We start from the raw sequence: 26,173 nt of genomic DNA on the forward strand, positions 1-26,173 counted from the left end.
CTAATAGGCAGGTGATGTTGGAGAACTCTAGCTCAAGAGAGTAAGGCTGTATAGATAACATGGGAGTCTTCTGCGTAGAGAGAACTAAATAGGTGAGAAAGGATGAGATAAGAGAGAAAAGAGCATTAGGATATATCCACTGCTATGAAATGGGACAGAGATTCAGCCAAAGAGACTAAAAGGATAGGAGGACCAAGAGAAAACAGTCAAGAAAAACATAAAGAGAATACCTATCAGAAGAGTTATTATGGTCAATGCTGCGTGAAAGATTAAAGATGAGGACTGAGAAAAGGCTATGGAATTTGGCAATTAGGATATCATTAGTAACTTTGGAGAGAGCAGGTTCATTTGATTTATGAAGTCAGTAGTAAGACTGCAAGAGGTAGAAAAGTGAAGGAAAAAAGTGCAGAGGGTTTTGGGGAGGATTTGACTGAAAAAGGGAGGAAAGAGATACAATGACCACTGTGAGGGGACACAGTATGGTAAAGTAAGGGAAAAGGTTTGTTTTTTTTTTTTAATATGTTTAATTGGAGGTGGGTTATTCTGGTGTACATCCTTTGAAGAGCTCCATAGACAGAAATATGGGACTGGAGTTCTGAGAAGTTAAGGATGGTAGCCTAGCTGTTGTTGTTCAGTCATCTCAGACTCTTTGTGATCCAGTTTGGGGGTTTTCTTGGCAAAGATACTAGAGTGGTTTGCCATTTCCTTCTCCAGCTCATTTTTAACATGAGGAACTAAGGCAAACAAAGTTAACTGACTTGCCCAGGATCACACAGCTAGTAAGCGTCTGAGGCCAGATCTGAACTCATGAAGATGAGTCTTCCTAATTCCAAGCCCAGTACACTATCTACTGTAGCTACCCAGTGGTAGCCTAGGAAAACAAGTAAAGCAACTAGATTTTTTAACTAGGTAGAATGACCTTACAGACAGGATTAAGAAGAAGAATAAGAATGGGACATAAAGTGTGCCATCTAAGTTTTCTCAGCAAAGGCAGTATGTGGATAGACTGTGGTTACTTTAGAATTAGTTTTGCATTGTATGTAAACTTGTCAATTCTATCCTTGTATTTTACTTTTCTCTTCATCACCAAATAAAGTTCATTATGAAAAACTGCAACCTCGTCTAGGGAAATGTCTGTCTACACAAAGACCAAGAGAACTAAAATGTCAAATGTGACAGTGGTACCAGTGGTGGGAGATATGAGTTAAATTATTAGGTGTTAGGAAAAACAAAAAGACAGTTGTAAATGTTGCTCCTTTACGATATAGGATATTGCATCACAGAAAATAGATGTAGAAAGTAATTATATAAATGCAAAGTACTCAAGAGTCATCTACCTACAGGTTTAGACAAAGCAAACATCTTCCTCTGTTCTGGATTGGAAGGACATGATTTGCCCTACAGATAGCAATTTTGGCTTAAAATAAAGAGGTTGCAATGGGTACAAATAATTCCTTAAATACAATACTTTCCAGTGTGAAATACTCAACTCCCTTTGGTGTTCAAAATGGAGACTGTTTCCATGCCTTTGCACTGAGAGGAATGCTAATTATTTCAAAGTGGCATAAGCTATTTAAATGCCCCTTCAAAACCATTTCTGCTGAAATAATCTTTTGCTGGAATCTTATTAAAATGAACCAGCCTCTCACCACAGCATACCACAGAGTACAGAGAACAGCTTATATCTGCAGTAGTCACAGAAAACAGTCTATGCTCACAGATCCCTACTTCTGAAAAATTTCTTCCACTAGGCAGGGATATTTTTTTTTGAAGAGTGCAAGAGTCACTTTTGTCTGAGCATCAAAGTAAATAACTGAATTTCTTATATAATTATTAGAGGGATCGGCAAAACATGCCACCTAGGGTACAACACAAAGTGAGTCAAAATGAGGGATGTTTTAAAATACTATTTTTTATAGATGTATATATTTTTAATGCAAGAAATTCCATTCTCCAAAGCATTTAAGTATTTATTTCATGATGGTTAATAAATGTATTACAGTAAAGGCTCAGAGAAACTTGGGCAATGCAGTATAAATAAATGCAGAGCAACATAAGCAGAACCAAGAGAACAAGTTACACAATGATCATAATGACAAAGGAAAATAACACTGAAAAGATCTTTAATTCAATCTTGACTTCACAAGACTAACAGTAAAGTCAGTTTCCTCCTCTCAGGAGACAGGCATAGAGTGATGCAGATGTTACCAGATATTATGGATAAATTCACTTGTTTTGCTTGATTGTACTTCTCTGCTACAAGAGCAAGTTCAACTGGTGCATATATATGGAGGAGTCACTGGGAAGCGAAAGCAATTTTTAAAAAAGCATCAATAAAACATTTAAACAAAATAGGAAGCAATCACTAAAAGTCACTAAAAATCATGCTAGTTTTATTAGTGTATTTCAGCAAGGTATTTGACAAAGTATTTCACGGGACATTTTGGACATGATAGAAAAACACAGATCGAATAACAATAATTAAGTGAATTTGTAACTTGTTAAATGACTGTATCCAAAGAACATATCCATGAGTGGACTGTTACAGTTAAGGAATATCTCTACCAGTGATACATGTCCTCTAATGGACTTTTATTCTTTATATTTTAATCTATGACTTTGATGAAAACATACAAAGCATATCTATCAAATGTTCCAATGACATGAAGTTGAATAGGTTAACTAATATGGTATATAACAAGCAGTATATAAAAAGGTCTTTCCACTTTAAGAGAATGGACTCCTAATGTAATGAACTTCGATGAGAATAATGGTAAAATCTTAGCCTTTGGTTCAAAAACAAAATTAATTCCACAAGTACAGGATAGGCAGTTCATGTGTTTGACTCAACAAACCAGTGTGAAATGGTTGCCACAAAGCACTAATTCTAAGTCTGAATTAATAGAAATGTCAAGGTAACATTGCTGCTGTTATGTTGGCTTAGAAAATATCTAAATTGTGTTTAGTTCTGAGCATCAATTTTTATTAAGGTTAACTTTTAAGCAAAGACTAGGCAGAAAACATGATAGCTGTCTTCTAGTATTTAAAAGGCTATCATGTGGCAGAGGGATTAGATGTGTTCTGATTGTTTCCAGAGGTTAGGAGTAGCAGGTGGAATTGGTGATGTAGCCTTGATGTGAGGAAAACTTCCAAACGATTAATGCTATCCAAAATTGGAATGGGCTGCTTTGGGAGTTAATAGGTTCCCTTCACTAGAGATCTTCATTTAAAGACTGGCTGACCACTTTCTAGGCATATTGCAGAAATGAGTTCTGTTCAGGTGCAGGTTGAACTAAATGGTTTCTGTGATCCTTTTCAATTCTTAACATTATCTCACAGGTTAGGATGAAGTCACTCCATAGGTCTTTGTATTGAACACTTCCAAGGCCTTTTGGCCCCTTTTGACTAAAGAAAATGCTTACCACTAGCAAATAAGCCAACAATGTTTGAAACCAAAAGCTCTTTCGGAGAGCATTACCACATTCATTCAATGAATATGTTTATCACCTTGTGCTTAGAGGCTTTACTAGGCAATTTTGCTACAAAGTATTCCCAAAAGTTTTGATGATGTTTCAAAAGGCAAGTCCCTATCCTAGTACTCATATGTTAGAAGTCACTGGCTTAACAAATGTCATGTAGTATTTTCAGGGCCATCTTAGTTGAAACTACAGAAGTACATCTAATCCTTCCTGCTCATGCACGTTTTCCTTTTACCAACATAACTTGAAGGAACAGATGCATTACAACCAACAGTGGAGATCTGCCTGAACAGTGCTCAAACTCCTAGGCTTCCTACAAACCTGTTCCAGCTTAGACTTGAGCCATTGTTTCTGATGTACAAATGTGGAGAAGTAATGAATGGAACCAACACAATATGGCCAGTGGGGCAGCGAGGTGGCACAGTGAGTACAGCAGCAGTCTTGGAGTCAGGAGGACCTGAGTTCAAATCTGGCCTCAGACATTTGACGCATTTACTAGCTGTGTGACCCTGGGCAAGTTTAAAAAAAAAAAAAAAAGAATATGGCCAGCCTTCAGAGCTTCTGCTTATCTCCTGCATAGTGTAGTGAAAGACCCTCTTGCCAGATGTACTCAGCATTCCCCTTCAAATTTTCCCTCAAGATCCATCCTCATCTTCAGTTACCCAAATTTGGATGTTACACTGAGCCTTGGAATCCTAAGGCAAAATGCTACTTAATTTTTTTGTTTTCTTAAAAACTGAAAAATTAATTTTTTCAGAGTTAATTCCAAAACAAAAGTGTCAAGCTAAATCACAGGAGACTCTCCAGAGCATGATGATGATCACTGCTGAGAGGCTCAGCTATTTGCACAATCCAAAACCTAATAATAATCAATCATATGATTAAGCTCAGAGCAACATTAGCTTCTCTACTATTGACGTTATAATTTCATTTGAGCTACTATATAAAAATTTTAAATGCAAATAAATAAAATACAAAGTAGTTACTTTAGAAAGAAATCAAGAGGCATTAAAGAACATTTCTATACATGGAGATTCCAAATGCAGTTGTTAAAATATGCTACATTTTAATTATTTTAATTTGGATTTCATGATAAAATATAGCACTCCCCATGGGGCAGCTCCCAGATATACCACTAGCACCACCAGCATTTTTACACTACTACCATCCTTTCCCTCCACCTCCAATTCCTCCTTTTCACTTAATTTTCTGCTGCTGCTGCTGCCACCACCAAGAAGTAAAAAGAAAGGGGGAGGGGGGAAGAGAGAAGAGAAAAAGAATTGAAGATTCCTGTTGACTAATTCATCATTTACCTTTGTTTTTAATGTTAAATCAAGGTACAAACTAACCAATTTCCACCAGGCCATGAACAATATTTTAAGCCATCAATGAGAACGTTTTGAAAAATAGATATTAGTAAAAAATAAAGGCTCTAATTTTAGCTTCTGATTTCAATTCACCTCTGATCTTTAATATTTAAGTTACTCAACTTTGAGAGGCATAAAATTTAGACCGGGGTGGGAAACCTGAGGCCTCCTGGCCACATGTGGCCTTCTAGTCCCTTGAGTGTGGCCTTTTGACTCAGTCCAAGCTTTACAGAATAAATCCTTTGCTTAAGGTGATTTGTTCTGTGAAGTTTGGATTCAAAGGGCTGTACTTGAGGACTTAAAGGGACACATGTGGCCTCAAGGCCACAGGTTCCCCACCCGATTTAGATTATGGATTTAAATCATCTGGACACTTGTCTATAGAGACAGCCTGGTATATAGTGCTGGGCTCAGGAAGACCTGGGTTTGAATCCCTCTTCCAATACTTGTTAGCTGTATGACTGAACAAATCACAACAATATGTCTGTATGATCTATTTTACAGAGTTCTTGTGAGGTTCCAATTAGATAATCTATGTAAAGCAATTTGCACTATACAAAGTCAGTTATTATCACATCTGATCCAATAAGTTCTTTAGTCTTACACTAAAAGCAACCATGGCTGAACTTCCAGGCATAAATCTATCATCCTATGAATGAGTTGTGACACTTATTTTTGATGATAAAATATAAATGTGACCACCAATACTATTGTGGTATAAGAAATAAGGAGCAGACCAACTTCATAATAACCTGGAAAGACTTACGTGATCTCATGCTGAGTGAGGGGAGCAGAACCAGGAGAACATTATACACGATTACAGACACACTGTATCTGTGATGACTAACTTTGATGACAGACTTGGCTCTTCTCAGCAATACAAGGTTCAAAGACAGCTCCAAAAGACTCATGATGGAAAAAGCTATCCACATCCAGAGAAAGAACTATGGAGTCTCAATGCAGATACAGGCAAACTGTTAGCTCTCTCTTTTTTATTTCTTCTTTTTTGGTTTTGTTTCTTTTTTCTCATGGTTCATTTCATTGGTTATAATTCTTCTTTACAACTTGACTATTATGTTAATAAGTTTAATGTGAAGGTATATGTACAACCTATATTGGATTACATGCCAACTTGGGGGGAAGGGAGGAGGAAAGGGAGGGGGAGAAAATTTGGAACTCAAAAACTTGTGGAACTGAATGCTGCAAACTAAAAATAAATTTAATAAATAAATAAATGTGACCACCTATACTACAAATTTCAAGGTTCTCAGTGACTTAGATTAATACTAATCTTAAATAATAACTATATAATATATATATATATACACACACACACATGCACATATATACATATACATATATATGTAGTTACCTTCTTTTTTGAATTTATTATTCATTACAATGGATGGCTTTCCAGTAGGGAAGAAAAAGGGAGATAGATATACTGGAAAATTAAAGTGACAAAAAGTATATAATTTTTTTTAACATAACACTAGGTTTTCAATAGAAAAAGGTTTTACCCAGGAAGAACAATAAGTATGAGAGTTCTATGTACCAAAAGTTTACAGTTTTAGGCTGCAATTAAACAAATTTTTTTGATCATCTAAGTCCAACATAACTTAAAACAATTAAATGGTATCTCTCTCCTAAGTATTCACACTACTGAATTCCCTGTCACAGCTCTAAAATCTGTTTTCCCAATTATACAACATATAAATCAAACAAAATTGCTTCGAGGAAAATAATCAGTAATGTTTGTATATTCAGAGTAGTGATTTAATTCCACACTGCACAAAGTAGTTATGAACTAGTTTTCCAAACAAGTGATATCATAGATATCCACAGAATCTTATCAGTAAGAACATCAAATCCCACTGGGTGATCTTTCCTCCCTATCTATATGACTATTTTCCCCTAAGAAATTGCCCTACCTGAAAACTGATCAAATGACACAACTGGAATTTCTCAAGCAAGTTCTTAAGGGAAAAAAAGCCATCCGGTACTTTTTGTCAGTTTAAAGAACTCTTCATAAGATTTATCCACAATCACGTGGACAAAATAATTGCACATGACAAAATGTCCAAAACAATTAAAATCGGGTCTGGGAATCTCGATGGAGATAGGAAAAATCAATAGATAACTAAGGCATAGGCTGAAACCATCTGTTGTAGCTCACCCATTCTCAACTATCTTTTTTTTCCTGTATATATTTTATTTAATAGTTTAGTTTTCAACATTGATTTCCACAAGATTTTGAGTTACAAATTTTCTCACCATTTTTACCCTCCCCCACATTCCAAGATGGCATATACTGTGATTGCCTCCTACCCCAGTCAGCCCTCCCCTCTTTCACCCCATTTCCGCTCCCACCACCATCCCCTTTCCCCTTACTTCCTTGTAAGGCAGGATAGATTTCTATGCCCCATTCCCTATATATATCTTGTTTCCCAGCTGCATGCAAAAAAAATTTTTTTTAACTTTTTTTTTAAGCATCTCCTTCTAAAACTTTTGAGTTTCAAATTCTCTCCCCTCTTTCCTTTCCTCCCACCCATCCTCCCTATGAAGGCAAGCAATTCAACATAGATCACACACTTACCATTATGCAAAACACTTCCACAATGCTCATGTTGTGAAAGGCTAACTATATTTCCTTCCATCCTATCAAGTTCCGCTTTATTCAATTTTCTCCCTTGACCCTGTCCCTTTTCAAAAGTGTTTACTTTTGATTACCTCCTCCCCCATCTGCCCTCCCTTCTATCATCCTGCCTTTTTTTTATCCCCTAACCCTTATTTTCCTTCCTATGGAGTAAGATACCCAATTGAGTGTGCATGTTATTCCCTCCTCAAGCTGAATCAGATGAGAGTAAGATTCACTCATTCCCCCTCACCTGCCCCCTCTTCCCTTCCAACAGAACTGCTTTTTCTTGCCACTTTTATGTGAAATAATTTACCCCATTCTATCTCTCCCTTTCTCCCTCTCTCAATATATTCCTCTCTCACCCCTTAAATTTATTTCATTTTTTTAGATATCATCCCTTCATATTCAACTCATCCTGTGCCCTCTGTCTATATTCCCTTCAACTCCCCTAATACTGAGAAAGGTCTCATGAATTACATACATCATCTTTCCACGTAGGAATGTAAATAAAACAGTTCAACTTTAGTTAAGTCCCTTATGAATTCTCTTTCTTGTTTACCTTTTCATGCTTCTCTTGATTCTTGTATTTGAAAGTCAAATTTTCTATTCAGCTAGAGTCTTTTCACTGAGAAAGCTTGAAAGTCCTCTATTTTATTAACAATCCATATTTTGCCTTGGAACATGATACTCAGTTTTGCAGGGTAGGTGATTCTTGGTTTTAATCCTAGCTCCTTTGAGCTCTGGAGTATCATATTCCAAGCCCTTCGATCCCTTGATGTAGAAGCTGCTAGATCTTGTATTATTCTGATTGTGTTTCCACAATATTCAAATTGTTTCTTTCTGGCTGCTTGCATTCTTTTCTCCTTGACCAGGAAACTCTGTAATTTGGTGACAATATTCCTAGGAGTTTGCTTTTTGGGATCTTTTTCAAGAGGTGATTGGTGGATTCTTTCAATTTCTATTTTACTCTCTGGTTCTAGAATATCAGAGCAGTTTTCCTTGATAATTTCTTGAAAGACGATGTCTAGACTCTTTCTGATCATGGCTTTCAGGAAGTCCAATAATTTTAAAATTATCTTGCCCAGATCTATTCTCCAGGTCAGTGGTTTTTCCAATGAGATATTTCACATTGTCTTCCATTTTTTAAATTCCTTTGGTTCTATTTTATAATATCTTGATTTCTCATAAAGTGACTAGCTTCCACTTGCTCCAATCTAATTTTAAGATGGTATTTTCTTTGGTGGTCTTTTGGACTTCCTTTTCCATTTGGGTAATTCTGCCTTTCAAGGCATTCTTCTCCTCATTGGCTTTTTGGAGCCTTTTTGCCATTTGAGTTAGTCTATTTTTTAAGGTGTTATTTTCTTCAGTATTTTTTTGGATCTCCTTTAGCAAATCATTGACTTGTTTTTCATGGTTTTCTTACATCACTCTCATTTCTTTTCCCAATTTTTCCTCTACTTCTCTTACTTGCTTTTCCAAATCCTTTTTGAGCTCTTCCTTGGCCTGAGACCAATTCATATTTTTCTTGGAGGCTTTTGATGTAGGCTCTTTGACTTTGTTGACTTCTTCTGGGTGTATGATTTGATCTTCTTTGTCACCAAAAAAGGAATCTAGAGTTTGAGTTTGAGTCTGTGTTTGGATCTGAGTTCATTTTCGTTGCCTGTTCATGTTCCCAGCCAACCACTTGACCCTTGAGCTTTTTGTCAAGATATGACTGCTTGTAGAGTAGAGAGTACTTTATCCCAAGTTTTAGGGTCCAAGCACTGCTGTTTTCAGAGCTACTTCTACTCTACCATCACTGCAGGCTCTGTCACAGCGGCTCTCCTCCTCCCCCAAGAACCACCAACCAGGACCACAATACAGATCCATGCAGGGCACAGCAAGAGAATCTGCCTTTGTGCCCACAAAGCGCTCCTTGCATTCCCGCTCTGATCTGCTGCTAGATTCCTCCCATCATGTGAGCCAGGGACTCGGGAAGCCACTGGCACTCTGGAGGCGGCCTCAGGAGTTTCCTGCTGCTGCTACCGCCACTGCTGCATGACCTCCTCTACCCCCAGAGCTGGTGGCTGGACCGCTCTGAACTCTATCCTGCAGTTTCCTCCTAACCTGCTCTTTAGTGTTTGTGGGTTGAGAAGTCTGGTAACTGCCACAACTCACTGATTCATGGCCCCAAGGCCTGTTCTGCCTGACTCTGGGTCTGGTCTGTCCCGGTGCAGCCCATGTTGGGCTGTGCTCCACTCCTAGCACTATGCAATAGACCCTTCCCAGCAACCATCCAGGCTCTCCTGGGCTGGAGATCTGTTTCCCTGTGCTATTTCGTGGATTCCACAGCTCTAGAATTTGTTCAGAGCCATTTTTTACAGGTGTTTGGAGGGATTTGGGAGGAGCTTAAGCAAGTCCCTACTTTTCTGCTGCCATCTTGGCTCCACCCCCTCAATTATGTTTAATAAAATATGGTCATTGCCAACTTTTATGTCCTAAATCTTATTTGGGCATGAATGGCTTCATTCTAGGCATAAACAAAATTAGTTTACCTTGATTCAAACATCCATTTCTTTGTACTACAGAGGTTACTAACCAGTATTCCAGGTAAGAGGAACTAACTGGATTCACAAACAGAAAATCCTTCCTAATCCCTGAAAGATCTTCAGCAAGAATAAAAAAATAAATTAAAAAAAATGTATAAATACCACCCCAAATTATCTTAGCTTTTTTTTAAAGTTTACTAGACTTCACAATGGATGTTTCACACAAAAGGTTTCCTGCATTATTAAGAAAAATATTCAGCTTCCTCAAGTTTCCTGGTAGTCTTCAAGATATTTTGCAGAAAAATATGCTGAAAATAATATAGATGAAGACGTTGGTAATTCTTTGTCCTCTACTGTAACAAAGAAAAAAGGGCTTCATTTAAAGTCACAAATTAACCAATATAAGCATGCATGCCTCTCTGGAATGCAAAAAGTAAATACTGCCTCTAATCACACCCCCCCCCAAAAAATCAACCATTCTTCCTTCCAACAAATATTGCTTTTACACAAATTAAATCTAAACAAATTAACCATTTTGATCAGAGCACCACAAAGTTTCCAAGACACCAGAGAATATTCTAAATAGATACCCTTGGATGTTCAAGGTCAAAAGAACTGCCTCCTAAAGTATGAGACATCTTTACATGTAAATATTTTTCTGGAGTTCCCTCCAGTTACTTCTCTAAAAGAGGTTGATTAGGACCAAAGGATTTAGAGCTGAAGGGAGAGAGATATTATTTAATACAAGCCCCTCATTTTTCAGATGAAGAAACTAAGGCCCCAAGAAATGAAGTGATTTCAACAAGATCGCACAGATAATAAAGTAGCAGAGAAGAGATTCAATCACAGTTCCAACTCTAAATCCAGTGCTTTTCCGTTACACCACACAGACATACTATGACTTATTATTTTAGAATCCTTCAGGCCTAGCTAACAAGTACCAGCATTTTATGGTTCTTAAAGCAAACATTTTAAGAACAAACTCCTTGGGTGTTCCAAGATCTGGTCTCACAAGTTGTAAATAGTTACAATACTAGAACTCCTGCAGTCTTTAGGTCTCCATGATAAGTGTCACTGAGCCCTGCTGAACTTTTTGCCTATTGTGCCTTCAGTATGCCATGGAAGGACTTTTTCTTTTCCTCCTTGACTGCTGTTCAGTTGTGTCCAACTCTTTGTGACCCCATATGAGGTTCTCTTGGCAAAGATGCTGAAGTAGTTTGACATTTCCTTCTTTAGCTCATTTTACAGACAAGGAAACTGAGGCAGAGTTAAGTGATTTGCCCAGCATGGGATAGCTTAGAACTGTGTGAGACTACATTTGTGCTCAGGTTTTCCTGACTCCAGGTCCAGCACTCTATCCACTGCCCCAGCTAGCTGCCCTTCCTACTTTACTACTACTGCATTAAGCATCCCAAGCTTCCCTAAAGTTCCAGATAAAAACTCAATCTTGTACAGAAAGCCTTTCTAAATCCCTCTTATTTCTAGTGCCTTCCCTCTGGGGTCAATTATTTCCAATTTATCCTGTATACAGTTTGTCTGCATATTGCTGTTTGTGTGTTGTCTTTCCCATTAGATTGTGAGCTTCTTGGGAACAGGAACTTTTTTTGGGGGGGGAGCTTAACATAAGAACCAGGCACGTAGTAGGCCCTTAAAAATGTTTATTAAGTAACTAACAGCCAACAGTCCCAGGTTTTTCAGTCCATTTGAAACGAAAGCTAGTAGTAACTATTAAGTAAGGAATCCTTCATTATTATTCATTCTACACCTGGCTATTTTAAATAGCAAGACACTCAGAGTCAGATTGCTTTCTATTTTGCTTCCCTCACTCAAATCAACATCAAGTACAAGTCATATCATCATTTCCCTGATGTCATGGTCCTCTTCTAGAACAAACAAACACAACAACAACAGCCTTATGATTTAATTATTTGAGTTAGAACTTAATTTATTAAATGCCTTCATTTCTTCCAGTCAAAGAATCTAACTAATCCTCTTAACCAGAAGGTCCTCTATAATCCCATCAGTATAACTACCCTCAAGGCGGGCAGAGGTTTGAATTAATAGTAGGTTTGTGAGAGGATAACTTCTCTCCTTCCCTTCCATTCTTGTGGTTTTTTTTTTTAGTTTTATTGATATGTTTTATTTTAACATTACAAATATTTATTTGTAATAATATAAGATTACTCTCACTTCATGAGAAGTATTTTATAACAGTGAAATAGTAAAACTAATAATACAGTGATTTCATCTGAAGGTACATATGTCAATCACATCTACCATGTTCCCCACCCCCCCCATTTAAAAAAAAATTAACAAAAATCTGTTTTTCTCTCCCTCACTCATTAGGGGCCAGGGAAGAAAAGAAAAACAAAGTTTTCATTTGGTCTAGAAATCCCAATGTGTAAACTTCAGCAAGTCCTCTGTAATTTATAACATCTTACTGTCAACCAAGAGGTTAGGATATTTGTCCATGCTCACACAGCTAGTACAATGCATGTCAGAGGGAACACTTCAACCCAGGTCCTCTTGGCTCCAAGGGCAGTCTTCCTTTATTCACTATGACACACTACTGCCTTAGTAAAAGATTAAGGGCAAAAAAATTAGCCCAAATCTTCAAAAATATTCTACAATAAAAAGGTGGGACTTTAAAAAAATAAATCAATGCTGAAAACTACAAATATTAAATAAAGCAAAAAAAAATACCCCAAAAATAAATAAACTATTTTAGGAGACAGTTTCAAGAGAAGTCACATTTGTTTCACTGGGAATGAGAATGAAGTTACATTTATTCATTCAACTGTTAAATTCACAGGTCTGCATCTACCAATTCTAGTAAAATTAGAATTCACAAAATATGTATCAAGCTACTTACAATTTACCAGTCTGGTCTCCTGTAAGCATGAATATACCTCAGATAAGTTTTCTCTGTATTCTTACCTTCTCCCCACTTCAGAATATTTGATATTTCAGGAAATATTTTGTTAATGCATTTTGTCGATTCTGACACCAGTCAATTTTGCAGAGGGAAAAAACTCTCCTCCCTCAACTAAACTGTCCTTTGTGACAAAGAGTAACAATTAAGGACAAATATTTAATACTGTACCTGCATCTAATAATGTACATAGCATTTTAACCTAGTAGATCTTCTACCTGATGCTGTGAAAGGGAAGGTCGATTTCATTATTTGTTCTCTGGGATCTTTGCTGATTTTTCCCTTGATCAGTTCTTTGTCCTTTTAGTGATATTTTTATTTACATTGATATAATCATACATATTGCTTCTTTTGGTTCTTAATTCACCCTATCAATTCATACAAATCTTAGCATTATTTCTCTGAGTAATTTCTTACTGCATCTTCTATTACATTCATACCCCATAGTGGGTTTTTTTTTTTTTTTAGCAATTCTAACTGCCATACACCTACTTTGTTTCCAGTTCTTTACAACCACAAAGAAAGCTGCTGTGATTATTTTGTCATGTCTTTATTTTGGTCTTTAATGTTCTTGGGATATAAATCCAGTAGTGGGATCCCTGGGTCAAAAGTTACATATAATTTACATACCCTACTTTAAATCTCCAAATTGTATCTAGAATGGTTAGACCAATTCACAGCTCCATCTGTGCATTTAGTAATTCTGTCGCTTTACAATCCCTCCAACATTGATGATTTTTTTTAAATGGAAATTCTAAATATGATACTTGAGATATATTTATGGAAGAAGTTGGAAGATATTTTCCCAATAGCTAAAGACTAAGAAATTTTATAGGGTCAATTACCAAGAAGTTTGAGTGTGGAAGAGCCAGTACCTTGGATAACAGGATTAGAAATCAAAATGACTTTGGTAAAAATGGGGGAATTACAAAAGATTGGTGCTAAATGCAAAAAAAAAAAATGCACAATGGTACATTTGGAGAAGGAAAAAAATGCTTTAAAAATACAAAATGAGAAGATGGCGGCTGGAAAACAGTGAGCTTCCCGCCGAGTACCTCCAAAAACCTATAAAAAATGGCTCTGAACCAATTCTAGAACTGCAGAACCCACAAAACAGCAGAGGGAAGCAGGGCTCCAGCCCAGGACAGCCTGGATGGTCTCTGGGTGAGGTCTATCCCACGCAGAGCTGGGAGCTGGGAGCAGAGCGGAGCAGAGCCCATGGTGAGCTGCTCGGACCAACCAGACCAGGAGCCGGGCTGAGCGGGCCCTAGCGCCCTGAATCAGTGAGCTGCAGCAGTTACCAGACTTCTCAATCCACAAACACCAAAGACAGCAGAGAAGGTTAGTGGGAAAAGCTGTGGGAGTGGAAGGAGTTCACAGTTCGGCCACCAGCCCCAGGGCAGCGGAGGTGGGGCAGCTGCTGTTGCTTCTGGTCCCAGGCCCACTTGGTGGGAGGAATTAAGTGGTGGATCAGAGCAGGAGTGCACAGCCTGCTGAAGATCTAAGCTCAGTCTGGGTTGGGGGTTCTTGGGGAAGGAGGAGTGCTAGTGTGGCAGAGCTGGCACATCCCCCCAAATGTGGAACATAGAAATCTTTGGTCTACAAGAAGTCATACCCCGCTGAAAAACTCAAGGGTCAAGTTAGCTGGTTGGGAATATGGCCAGGCAGCAAAAACACATCCAGCTTCAGTCTCAGACTTTGGATTCTTTCTTTGGTGACAAAGAAGACCAAAACATACAGCCTAAAGAAGTCAACAAAGTGCAAAAGCCTATACCAAAAGCCTCCAAAAAAAACATGAACTGGTCCCAGGCCGTGGAAGAGCTCAAAAAGGATTTGGAAAAGCAAGTTAGAGAAGTAGAGGAAAAATTGGGAAGAGAAATGAGAAGGATGCAAGAAAACCATGAAAAACAAGTCAATGACTTGCTAAAGGAGACCCCAAAAAATACTGAAAAATACACTGAAGAAAACAACAACTTAAAAAATAGACTAGCTCAAATGGCAAAAGAGCGCCAAAAAGCCAATGAGGAGAAGAATGCCTTGAAAGGCAGAATTACCCAAATGGAAAAGGAGGTCCAACGGACTACTGAAGAAAATACTACCTTAAAAATTAGATTGGAGCAAGTGGAAGCTAGTGACTTTATGAGAAATCAAGATATTATAAAACAGAACCAAAGGAATGAAAAAATGGAAGACAATGTGAAATATCCCATTGGAAAAACCACTGACCTGGAAAATAGATCCAGGAGAGATAATTTAAAAATTATTGGACTACCTGAAAGCCATGATCAAAAAAAGAGCCTAGATATCATCTTTCAAGAAATTATCAAGGAGAACTGCCCTGATATTCTAGAGCCACAGAGCAAAATAGAAATTGAAAGACTCCCCAGATCGCCTCCTCAAATAGATCCCAAAAAGAAATCTCCTAGGAATATTGTTGCCAAATTCCAGAGCTCCCAGATCAAGGAGAAAATATTGCAAGCAGCCAGAAAGAAACAATTTGAGTATTGTGGAAACCCAATCAGAATAACCCAAGATCTGGCAGTTTCTACATTAAGAGATCGAAGGGCTTGGAATACGATATTCCGGAGGTCAATGGAGCTAGGATTAAAACCTAGAATCACCTACCCAGCAAAACTGAGTATCATGCTCCAAGGCAAAATATGGACTTTCAATAAAATAGAGGACTTTCAAGCTTTCTCAGTGAAAAGACCAGAGCTGAATAGAAAATTTGACTTTCAAACACAAGAATCAAGAGAAGCATGAAAAGGTAAACAAGGAAGAGAAATCATAAGGGACTTACTAAAGTTGAAATGTTTTGTTTACATTCCTACATAGAAAGATAATGTGTATGATTCATGAGACCTCAATATCATAGTAGCTGAAAGGAATATGCATATATATATGTTTATGTGTGTATATATATATATATAAGTGAATGTGCATGTATGTATATATGTATGTGTGTGTGTATATATATATACACATATATATAAAGAGAGAAAGAGCAGACACAGGGTGAGTTGAAGATGAAGGGAAGATATCTAAAAGAAATAAAATCAAATTAAGGGATGAGAGAGGAATATATTGAGAGAGGGAGATAGGGAGAGATAGAATGGGGTGGATTGTCTCGCATAAGGGTGGCAAGAGGAAGCAGTTCTGGGGGAGGAGGGGAGAGGGCAGGTGAGGGGGGAGTGAGTGAATCTTGCTCTCATCAAGTTTGGCCTGAGGAGGGAATACCATGCATACTCAGTTGGGTGTCTTGCCCCACGGGAAAGAAGAGGGAAGAAGATAAAAAAAAGGGGGGGGGATGGAGGGGAGGGCAGATGGGGGTGGAGGTAATCAAGGGCAAACACTTTGGAAAGGGGACAGGGTCAAGGGAGAAAATTCCATAAAGGGGGATGGGTTGGGAAGGAGCAAAATATTAGTCTTTCACAACATGAGTATTGTGGAAGGGTTATACGTAATGATACACATGTGGCCTATGTTGAATTGCTTGACTTCATAGGGAGGGTGGGTGGGAAGGGAAGAGGGGAGAGAATATGCATGCAACTAGGAAATAAGATACACAGGCAATGGGGCGTAGAAATTTATCTTTCCCTATAAGAAAGGAAGGGAAAAGGGGATGGGAAGGGAGTGGGGTGACAGAAGGGAGGGCTGAATGGGGAAAGGGACAACCAGAATGTACGTCATCTTGGAGTGGGGGGGGAGGGTAGAAATGGGGAGAAAGTTTGTAATTCAAACTCTTGTGAAAATCAATGCTGAAAACTAAATATGTTAAATAAATTTTTAAAAAAAATACAAAATGAGAATTGAATACCCATAACTAGGCAAAAGACAAAGTTCAGAGTGGACACATGACTCCACTACTAAACCAACTCCAGTGGCTTCCTATTGCCTCTCAGATCTTTTATAAGCTCCTCTGGTTAGCTTTTCTGAAAGTCCAATACAACCTAGACCTAACTAATCTTCCCCATTTGATTAGAGATTACTCTTGCTACTGTACTCTGTGATCCAGTCAAACCAGCCTTCTGTCTGTTCCAGGACATTTCATCTCCTGCCTCCATACCTTTGCAGTGGACATCCCCCATGCCTGGAATGCATTCCCATACTCTGCCCCATCTCTACCTGTACAATGCATCTTAGGTGTCATATTCATGAAGCCTTTCCTGATCCCATCCCCCAAATACTAGTATGCTCCCCTTAAATCTACATTGTACATTGTAGTTTCTGTATTTACTTTTTATATTTATGCTGCATACATTTTTAAGTAGGGTGTCCATAAAGTCTATGTGCAATTTAAAATAGTTGTAACTTTGTAACTATATGTGATAGAAAGAATCTGTAACAAGGATTAGAAAGCTCGATGTATCTAGTTTATTTTTGTCTTTAGAAATTTTATGTTTATTTTATTTTTATTTTTAGAAATTCAACTTGGGGGCAGCTAGGTGGTGCAGTGAGTAGAGCACCGGCCCTGGAGTCAGGAGGACCTGAGTTCAAATCCGGCCTGAGACACTTGTACTAGCTGTGTGACCTTGGGCAAGTCACTTAACCCTAATTGCCCTGCCAAAAAAAAAGCAAAAAAAAAAAAAGAAATTCAACTTAAAAATTACTTATTTTTTCAGGATTACTGTTGACCCATGGTTTCACTAGAACAGAAAGTAAACTGTGTTCTTTGGTTGGCTGAACTAAAATCTACCACAGCTGTTCAAAGTCTACCATTTTCTTGGCCTCCAGGTTTGCCAGATTTGACTTCCACTGGATTTCTTTTTATGGGGACATGTGAAAACTAATGTTTATTCAACCAAACCTTGATCTAAAGAAGATTTGCAATAACTGATGTGATTGCTGGCATTATTGAAAATCAGCTTGAAAATGTTTTACGTGAACTACAGAATAGTATTACCCTTTGTATTAGTAATGATGGTGGACATGTTGAAAATTAACAAGAACAATAAAAAAATTAAGTGTTTCTTCTTTCTTTTGCTTTTTACAGATTCTATCACATATACCGTATTTCCCCATGTATAAGATGCTTCCATGTATAAGACGCACCTTAATTTTGGGGCCTGAAATTTGGAAAAAAAAATGTATTACATAAAGTTATTGAATAAACTCAAGTTTTATTCACTTGCTCATAGCTTTCAGGCAACTTTTGGGCAAGTCCGGTGTGTGTACACATGCTTAGTCCATTCTATTTCATGAACCTGAAGCACCAATCTTGGCCTCCTTTGAAGTCAGTAACTTCTTTTTCATCAGCAACTCTTCTTGCCTCATGCTGAACCATCTTTGTGGACACAGGAATTTCAATTGCCCTTTGCTCTTCAATCCATATCTTCAATTCCCTCTCTAAGTCAGGCCATTTTGCTGACTTGCCTCTCATGGCCTTCTTCTGCCATGGCGTTTTCAGTAGGGTTTCTTCTTCCCATAGCCAGTCTCAGATTATTTTCTCAGTTGGAGGAGGACCGAACTTAGGTTCAGCAGCACAACTTCCACTCACTTTTGGAAACTGGATCACTTTGAACTTGAATTCAGCACTGTACGAAAATCTTTTCTGAGCCATTTCTGAGCAGAACGTGGCAAAATGTAACCTAATATACCAGTAACAAATGAGAAACAATGAGCGCAAAGACAACAAGCTTGAAAAAGCGGGAAATGAAAGTAAAAAAATCTACAATGAGCGCAAAAACAAGCGCAAAAAGTGGGAAATTCAAGTAAAAAAATCTACAACTACCATATAAGATGCACGCAGTTTTTAGACTCCAAATTTTTCGGAAAGGGGTACATCTTACACATGGGGAAATATGGTAGTTACAAAGTTACAACTATTTTAAATTGCATACAGACTTTATGGACACCCTGTACATACTTGTCTCCTCCTTTATAATATGAGCTCATTGTAAATACAGATTGCTTCATTTTGGGGAGGGGGGTGGAGAATCGGTGTTAAGTGACTTGCCCAGGGTCAAGCAACTATAAGTGTCTGAGGCTAGATTTGAACCTAATTCCTCCTGACTCTAGGGCCTGTACTCCATCCACTGTACCACCTGGCTGCCTCTGGATTGCTTCATTCTTTATATTTTTATCTCCAACACCAAACACAAAAATAGGTATTTAATACTTATTAACTGATTGACAGAGAAGAATTTGTGACAATGGTATGATTAAGATTCTTCTCCCATAGTTTTCAAATATCTAAGAATATGAGGTATAGTTCAGAGTTGCTTTGGAGACATTTTAAAAATTTTAAAAAGCAGCACAATGATAAAATTAAAGAGCTGACATACACAACATAAAGGTGAAAGCAATTTTCTTTAGACTACAGAAAAAATTAAGTAATTAGTCTTCCTATTTTGTTGTTGTTGTTTAGTCATGTCTGACTCCTCATGACCCCATTTAGGGTTTTCTTGGCAAAGGTACTGGAGTGGTTTGGCATTTCCTTCCCCAGCTCATTTTGTAGATGAGTTTACTGAGGCAAACAGGGTCAAGTGACTTGCCCAGGGTCACACAGCTAGGAACCATCTCTGACCAGAGGAGATCATGAAGATGAGTCTTCCTGTCTCTGGGGCTGTGCCACATATAGCAGACCACAGTCTTCATATAATTGATTGGTTGTTATATTAGTAATTTCATGGAACTGAATAGTGAGCCAGGAGAACTTGATTCTAGGTTCTAACTATACCTCTGACTCACCAGGTAACCATTGCTCAGTCATAATATCAGAGGATTTTAGAGCTGAAAGGGATCTTAAGAGGTTGAATTGAATACTCTCATTTTACAGATGAGGAAACTGTCTCCCCATCTTCATAAGTGACCTGCCTACTATGACCACACAGTGATAAAATAATTCAAACCAATGTCTTCTGACTCCAAAATCAAGATACTTTCCACTACTCCATCAAGTCTTTGTTTTTGCTTTCTCGTATTGAAAATGGCGATGAGAATGCCTACTTATACAAGATTTCTAAATGGAAATTTGAATGTTGTACTATACATACATGGAAATATTCAAAAAAGTTTAACACAGCCAAATGTTAAAGTATTATTCCCCAACCTTAGTGCAAGGACAATGCCCTATAATGCTTATTTTGTAGTACTTCCCTCCCCAGAGTAATAAATTTTTAAAAATTTTTGAAGTTAACTTTGTTCTGAGATTTGTGGAGATCAGACAGATACACGTTATCACAGAAATGAAGGCTGAGACTCACTAATAATGAAGGACAGTAACCAGTCACACTATCTCACTTCTGCAGACAGAACAAGGGATTGGCCATCTAGCTACTTCTTGAGGTATATTCTTGATAGCAATATGCTGTTCTGGGGATATGATTAAATCTCCTTCCCTGATGGTAGAATCATAGGATTGAGAGCTAAAAGAGACATTAAAGATCACTTTCCAATCCCTTCACTTTATAAAGGAAAAAACTGAGACTCAGGGAAGTTAAATGACTTTCCCAAAGTCACCAAATCTTCTGATTTTAATAGTGTTCTTTTTTCCTCCCATTATACCAAGGCAGGGAACCAATGTAACTAGGATGTTTCAAATAATATCCTACAAAAAGGCAGAAAATGAATTGTAAAATACTTTAAGATGACTTCTAGTTCTGTGATTCTTTGAAAGCTCTTGGTAATAGCAAATTTTCCCAACTATAAATTACCACCAAGACCCACCCTCCTGTTCAGCTGTACATGGGGGAGGGGGAGCCTGAAAAATCAATGCTTTATTGTTCAATTGCTGTGTTTCTTGGTGATATCCATAAGCATCCAGAGGCACCATTACACAATAATGTTTGATTGTTCCCCTCAAAATGCTTTCCTATGAGCAAAAGGCACAATCTTAAATTCCTATAAGCAGTCTAGAGCTTTCACCCTCTAAGCACATTTATTTTTATCCCTTCACAGGTTCATTTTGCATCTACAATTCAGCCCCTAGATTTCTTGGAACATTTTTTTTCAATTTTCAAGGAAAAGAAGAGAGAGTAAAAAGAGGATAGCGTGCCACTATAGGCTATGGTACAGTCTGGGACCCCAAATTGGGTTCAGTGAAGGCCTTGAGACACTCTCTGGAAAGGCTCAAAGTACAATCTGAGAACATCTGGCACATACATTTCCTTCCTGGCCATATATTTGTCAGGATGGAAGGTAAAGAAGCCCTGGTGCTCGTTATTCTTTCTATTCTTCCTAAAGATCTGAGCTAGAACAAGTGCAAAGACAATCAAAAAGCTCCTAGGGAAATAAGCAGAGGTAGACAGACTAAGTGGTACTGTCCAATGACAGGCACTCCAGCCCTCTGGCCTCAATTTCCTCATCTGTAAAAGGAGAGGTCTGGATACAATACATTGTGTCCACTTGGTTTTAATCATCTGTGACTGTGCTCCTAGGACTGTGAGTTTTGAAGTTAGTGTAATAACAGCAGATCACAAAACACTTTTTTCAAAACAACCTTGCAAGGTAGCTAGAAATATATAGATAGCAACCACACATACAATTTAGGAGAGCAAACTGAACGCTAAGAATTACTACAAAAGTAGTGGTGATAGGAATCATAAGTACCTTGTAGGGAAGCCTGGCTAATCCAACCAGCTTTTGTCCATTTACCGTGGGTGAGTATTTGGTTTGATAAGGAAGCCACTTTATAGCTTAGTTTTCGAAACCACATTACGGTGTCTTAGTGTTCTTCTTAGCTAACATATAGCTAGGTGCCACACATCTGCAAATTTATCTTTTATAATATGATGTAACATTTTCCCTGAGAAGAACAAAATAGTTGGATCACAATGCATCGGTTTCATTCTTTATTGCCTGTGAGCTTTGCTCCTTTTCTTAACTTGCTTGAAAAAAAAAAAGCCATGAAGGAACACTTTGTGTCCTTATAAAACTACCAATATTGAGTTCTCTGCTAAAAAATAAAGGAAGCAAATTAAGCAGTATTCCTCCAGCCAACTAAGTGTACTGAACAAAAGTTCTGAAAATGAAGTTCAGCACTAACAGATCTCAAAATTTAAAATCCTTTTTATTCTGATAAATAGTTTCAAATAAGGTATACCGCAATCTTAACAGTTCCACAGAAGATTTGCCATCTCTTCTTTTAAAAACACAAAAGATACTAAGAATTGTATTTTCCCCTTTGGGCTATAAACTTGACTGGGTCACAACCATTTAAGTCAGACACTTGTTGCAAGACTATCTTTTATACATTTATTTCACTCTTGTAATTTGATATTTCTTCCAAGTTGAAAACCTCTGAATACAGTTCATAATTATAAATGCAAATTTACTAATTGTTGGGTGACTGGGACCCAACTTTTGTTTTCTAGAAAAACAGAAAACACTCCAAACATTAGAACACAGGCCTGTGTTGAAAACCATCTTCCTCTTGATTCTTTTTTTCCTCTTAGAAGGGTCATGACCCATTGGAAAAGAAACATTTGTTTTCATTCTTTCACTGCAACTTACTTTCCTAGTTACAACTTCAACAGGAAAACATGTTAAATGTCAATGCTACATTTTGGCCCGGAAAAAACATGTTACATATATTTTCATGTCACCATAGAACTGAAAGCTCCTTTCATTATTACTAATTATTAATCTCCCATACAATTATAAGAAAAATAAAAAGACGGTCCAGTGTATTAATGTCTTCTTATACAATGCTTCATAAATCTTAAAATACTTCCCTCACAATACACTGAAGGAGTTCAAGTATCATCTCCATTTAATGGTGGAGGAAACTGTCAGAGAAATTAATATTAACTTGTCAAAGATCACACGGGTAGTAAATGTAGCAGGGACTTGAGCCTAGCTCCATCTGACTCCAAGGGAGGCAGGCTCTTCCAACCTCAGGACACCACTATCTGTTATAGTTGACCTTATATTTTAAAACAGAATGGGTGTCTGACCTATTCTTTCTCTTTACTGAATTCAACACCACTTCCACCACTACCACCAAACTCCGGTAGATGCTGTATTTGGAGAAATATACAGTGTGTGTGTGTGCGTGTGTGTTCTTTGCTAATGCTGGGACATGGGGTGCTGTATGCTAGGTTCTCTATTCTCTTCTCCCAGGACTACAGATACTCATCCTATTGAAAACCGCCATTGTCTCGGCTACTGGAGGAAACCTTGACTCCTTTTTTCAAATTACTTAAACTTATAAAGTTTACCTTTTACCTTTCACCTTTTAAGAACCTACTCTGTATCAGGGCAGCTAGGTGGCAAAGTGGATGGAGTGCTGGGCCTGGAATCGGGAAGACTCTGAGTTCAAATTTGACCATAGGCACTTACTAGCTGTGTGACCCTGGGCAACTCACTAACCTTGTTTGCTTGTTTGCTCATCTGTAAAATGAGCTGGAGAAGGCAATGGCAAACTACTCCAGTATCTTTGCCAAGAAAACCCCAAATGGGGTCACGACTGGAGTCGGATAAGACTGAGAACGACTGAACACCACTCTTTATCAGGTACCAAACTACTTCCGCCACCTCCCCACCCCCCATGCAAAGACGAAAAACAGTCCCGAAGGGATTGGTTAATAGAAAATTGCAAATCATCACAACTATCCCACATAACCTGGCATTTTTAAAGCCAGGTTACCTGACAGCAAAAAGTCACTGTTCTGAACTGAAACTTTCCACTAGTGAGTGAAAGTTATGGCGTTTCAAGAGAACTCAGAACTCCTCAAGGGCAGGGACTATGTGATTTTTGTTTGTAATTCGTGCACACATGGAGAAATTAAGAATTGCTGCGGGAAATGCTTCCTGAAGTTGGTGGTAAGTCCGTCCTCGTTCTCAATTATTAGAGACTCACTGCAAATCACTACCTGGTCAAAAGATCCCCTAGTTTATAGCCTGTTCAGTGTTCAGGTTGAAACAGAGGGAGATATAAACCACTACGACTGCTCTGCCCAGTGGATGGGTCCTCTCCAAGAGGGAAGAAGAGACAAGTGCGTGCCAGGGGGGGCAGGGGCTAGCTAGCCCGTTTATGCAGGAGGGAGGCAATGCAGCCTGGATCTGCACGTGGCAAACACTTAATGTGACCAAAGGGCTGGATGTCAGCCTCAGGCTTCTTCCGAAGAAGGAGGGTTTATTCCCCCTGTCGACCAACAGGTAAGGCGAACACCTGAGAGGAAGGAGGAGGAAGTAGAGTAAAAGAGTAAAGGAGGAAGAGGAGGAGGTCAGCTGGGGGTGCGCGGCCTGGCCTGGGGAAGGACAGGGCATGGGGTTGTCTGCCGCCGCCTGGTCAGTTCTCTCCCTCCCTCCCCATCACCCGGGGTGGCAGCCTGAGCCCAGCAGAATCAGGTGACAGGAACGCACCCCCAGCGCCTCACGGGCCGAGCATCCTGAGGAGGGGGGAGCAGCTCGGAGGAAGGGGGGAGGGGGGACAATCCGGAGCCAAACACCTGAACAGGCAGCGGCCCCGCCTCGGACCGAAGCCCGGCGGGCCAGCGACTCCCACCCCGCGGCGGCGGCCGCAGCGGATCCCGAGGGAACTCAGGTCCCCGGCCGGCCCTGCCCCCGGACAGCCGCCCGGCCCCCGGCCCCGTACCTGGCTGGTGGCGGTGGCAGAGGCTGCGGCGACTGCTGCGCTGCTCCTCACATACCCGTTCCGCAGCTCCCCGTTCGCGACGCAGCCGTTCGGCAGCGGAGGGCGGCGGCAGCAGCAGCCCCCGGGCCCTGGGCGCATCCTGCCGGCAGCACCAGGTGCGAGGCAGGATCTGGCGGCCACTCGGGCTCGGCGCCGCACCCCACCCGCCCACCTCCAGCAAACCGGAAATGGCAGCCGCGCCGCCGCCAATTCCCGACCCGGCAGTCACATGGAGGCGGGACCCAACACCCCCGGACTCTGGGCTGGCCCGAGGCCGGGAGAAAGAGGAGGGGGCAGGGAGAGGGAGGAACAGTCCGAAGCCTCACTGGCCAATCCAGAGGAAGAGAGGGTGTGGTCTAAGCTCCCGCTCGGCCTATCGCTGGTGAGACCCAAGTGGACGTGAGAGCCGAAGGTATGGGGTGGGGGCACGCCTCCGAGGGACCTTGGGGCGGTAACCGTGCTGCTAGAGATCGTCTGTTTGAGGAAAGGGCTCGGCCGCTGTACTCCCGCAGCACATCCGAGGGGGAAAGTGAGAGGGACGGGAAGAAGGCCGAGCCCTTGATGGGGAATGAGGGAGGGAGCGGAGCCAAAGCCCGGGCTCTGTGGCTTTAGATCCCGGACCACGTGGGGGGTTCTTTGGTTCATGCTGTTAGGATCAGATATCTGGAACTGGAAGGAACCTTAGAGGTCATCGAGCTCAACTCCTTCCTTTTACACAAGAGGAAAGTGAATCCTTGAGAAAGAAAGTGAATTGCTCTAGGTCTCATGGGGACTAGGAAGTGGCGGAGCTGGGTTCCCCTGACTCCTGGGCGGTGCTCTTTCCACTGCATGACCCTTTCTCGTCCCGCCCCTCGCCCCTCGCCCCTCGCCCCTGGCCTCTCGGTGGTATCTTTGCTCTCCTTGCCTAGTTGGGAAATTCCTGAGCTTCTTAAATCTTTAGAGTTGGAAAAGACCTTAGAGGTCATCTTGCTCTATCCTTTCATTTTACAGATGAGAAAACTGAGGCCTGGAGATGGGAAGTGACTTTCCCCAAACTGCACTCATTTCCCCTCTTTGGTTTCCCCTGACCTCTTCTGAACTTTCTGTGGAGGTCAATGCCATTTCTTTTTCTCCAAGTGCCCCAGGTTCACAATATAGCCTGTAATCATACTCCACTTTGCTATTTCCTTAGCCCCAAATATCCAATCAGTTGCCAAGCCTCGAAGATTCTACCTCTACATATTTCACATTTGCATTCCTCTATCCTCTCTGGCAGACCACTACCTTAGGGCAGGCCCTTATCATTTCTCAGATGCCCTGTTTCAGTAACCTTCCTGAATGGTCTACTTGGCTTAAGTCTTTCCACTCAATCCTTCCTCTGCTCAGCGCAAAATAATATTCTTAAAACACAGATCTGACCCTGTCACCCTCCTGTTTTTCCTCTAGGATAACATGCAAATTCTTCCCTTTAGCATTTAAAGTCCTTCACAATCCGGTTCTAGCTTACATTTCCAGACTTACTCGTTACTCCCTTTCATTCATTCTACAGTTCTGCCAAAAACCTAATTGGCCTACTGGCTCTTCTATGTATACAACATTCCATTGCCTGTTCCTGCTTGGTTGCAATCTATTTCCCATACTTGGAATGTGTGCTTTCTTGCCCTTAGATCTC

At 39.7% G+C, this 26,173-nt stretch overlaps 1 protein-coding gene across 1 annotated transcript in view; it reads right to left on the minus strand.

Moving 5' to 3' along the window:
* The window catches only part of SPTLC2 (serine palmitoyltransferase long chain base subunit 2), a 176,009-nt gene extending 151,302 nt beyond the window's left edge, over nt 1–24,707 (minus strand). Inside the window, exon 1 of the mRNA XM_036734628.1 lies at nt 24,484–24,707. Within this exon, the coding sequence (XP_036590523.1) occupies nt 24,484–24,621 (138 nt within the window). The 5' untranslated portion in view covers nt 24,622–24,707. The remainder of the gene's footprint in view (nt 1–24,483) is intronic.
* Between the last annotated feature and the right edge of the window lie 1,466 nt (nt 24,708–26,173).

Source organism: Trichosurus vulpecula, chromosome 8 (assembly GCF_011100635.1).
Source record: "Trichosurus vulpecula isolate mTriVul1 chromosome 8, mTriVul1.pri, whole genome shotgun sequence".
In the NCBI taxonomy this organism is placed as follows: domain Eukaryota; kingdom Metazoa; phylum Chordata; class Mammalia; order Diprotodontia; family Phalangeridae; genus Trichosurus; species Trichosurus vulpecula.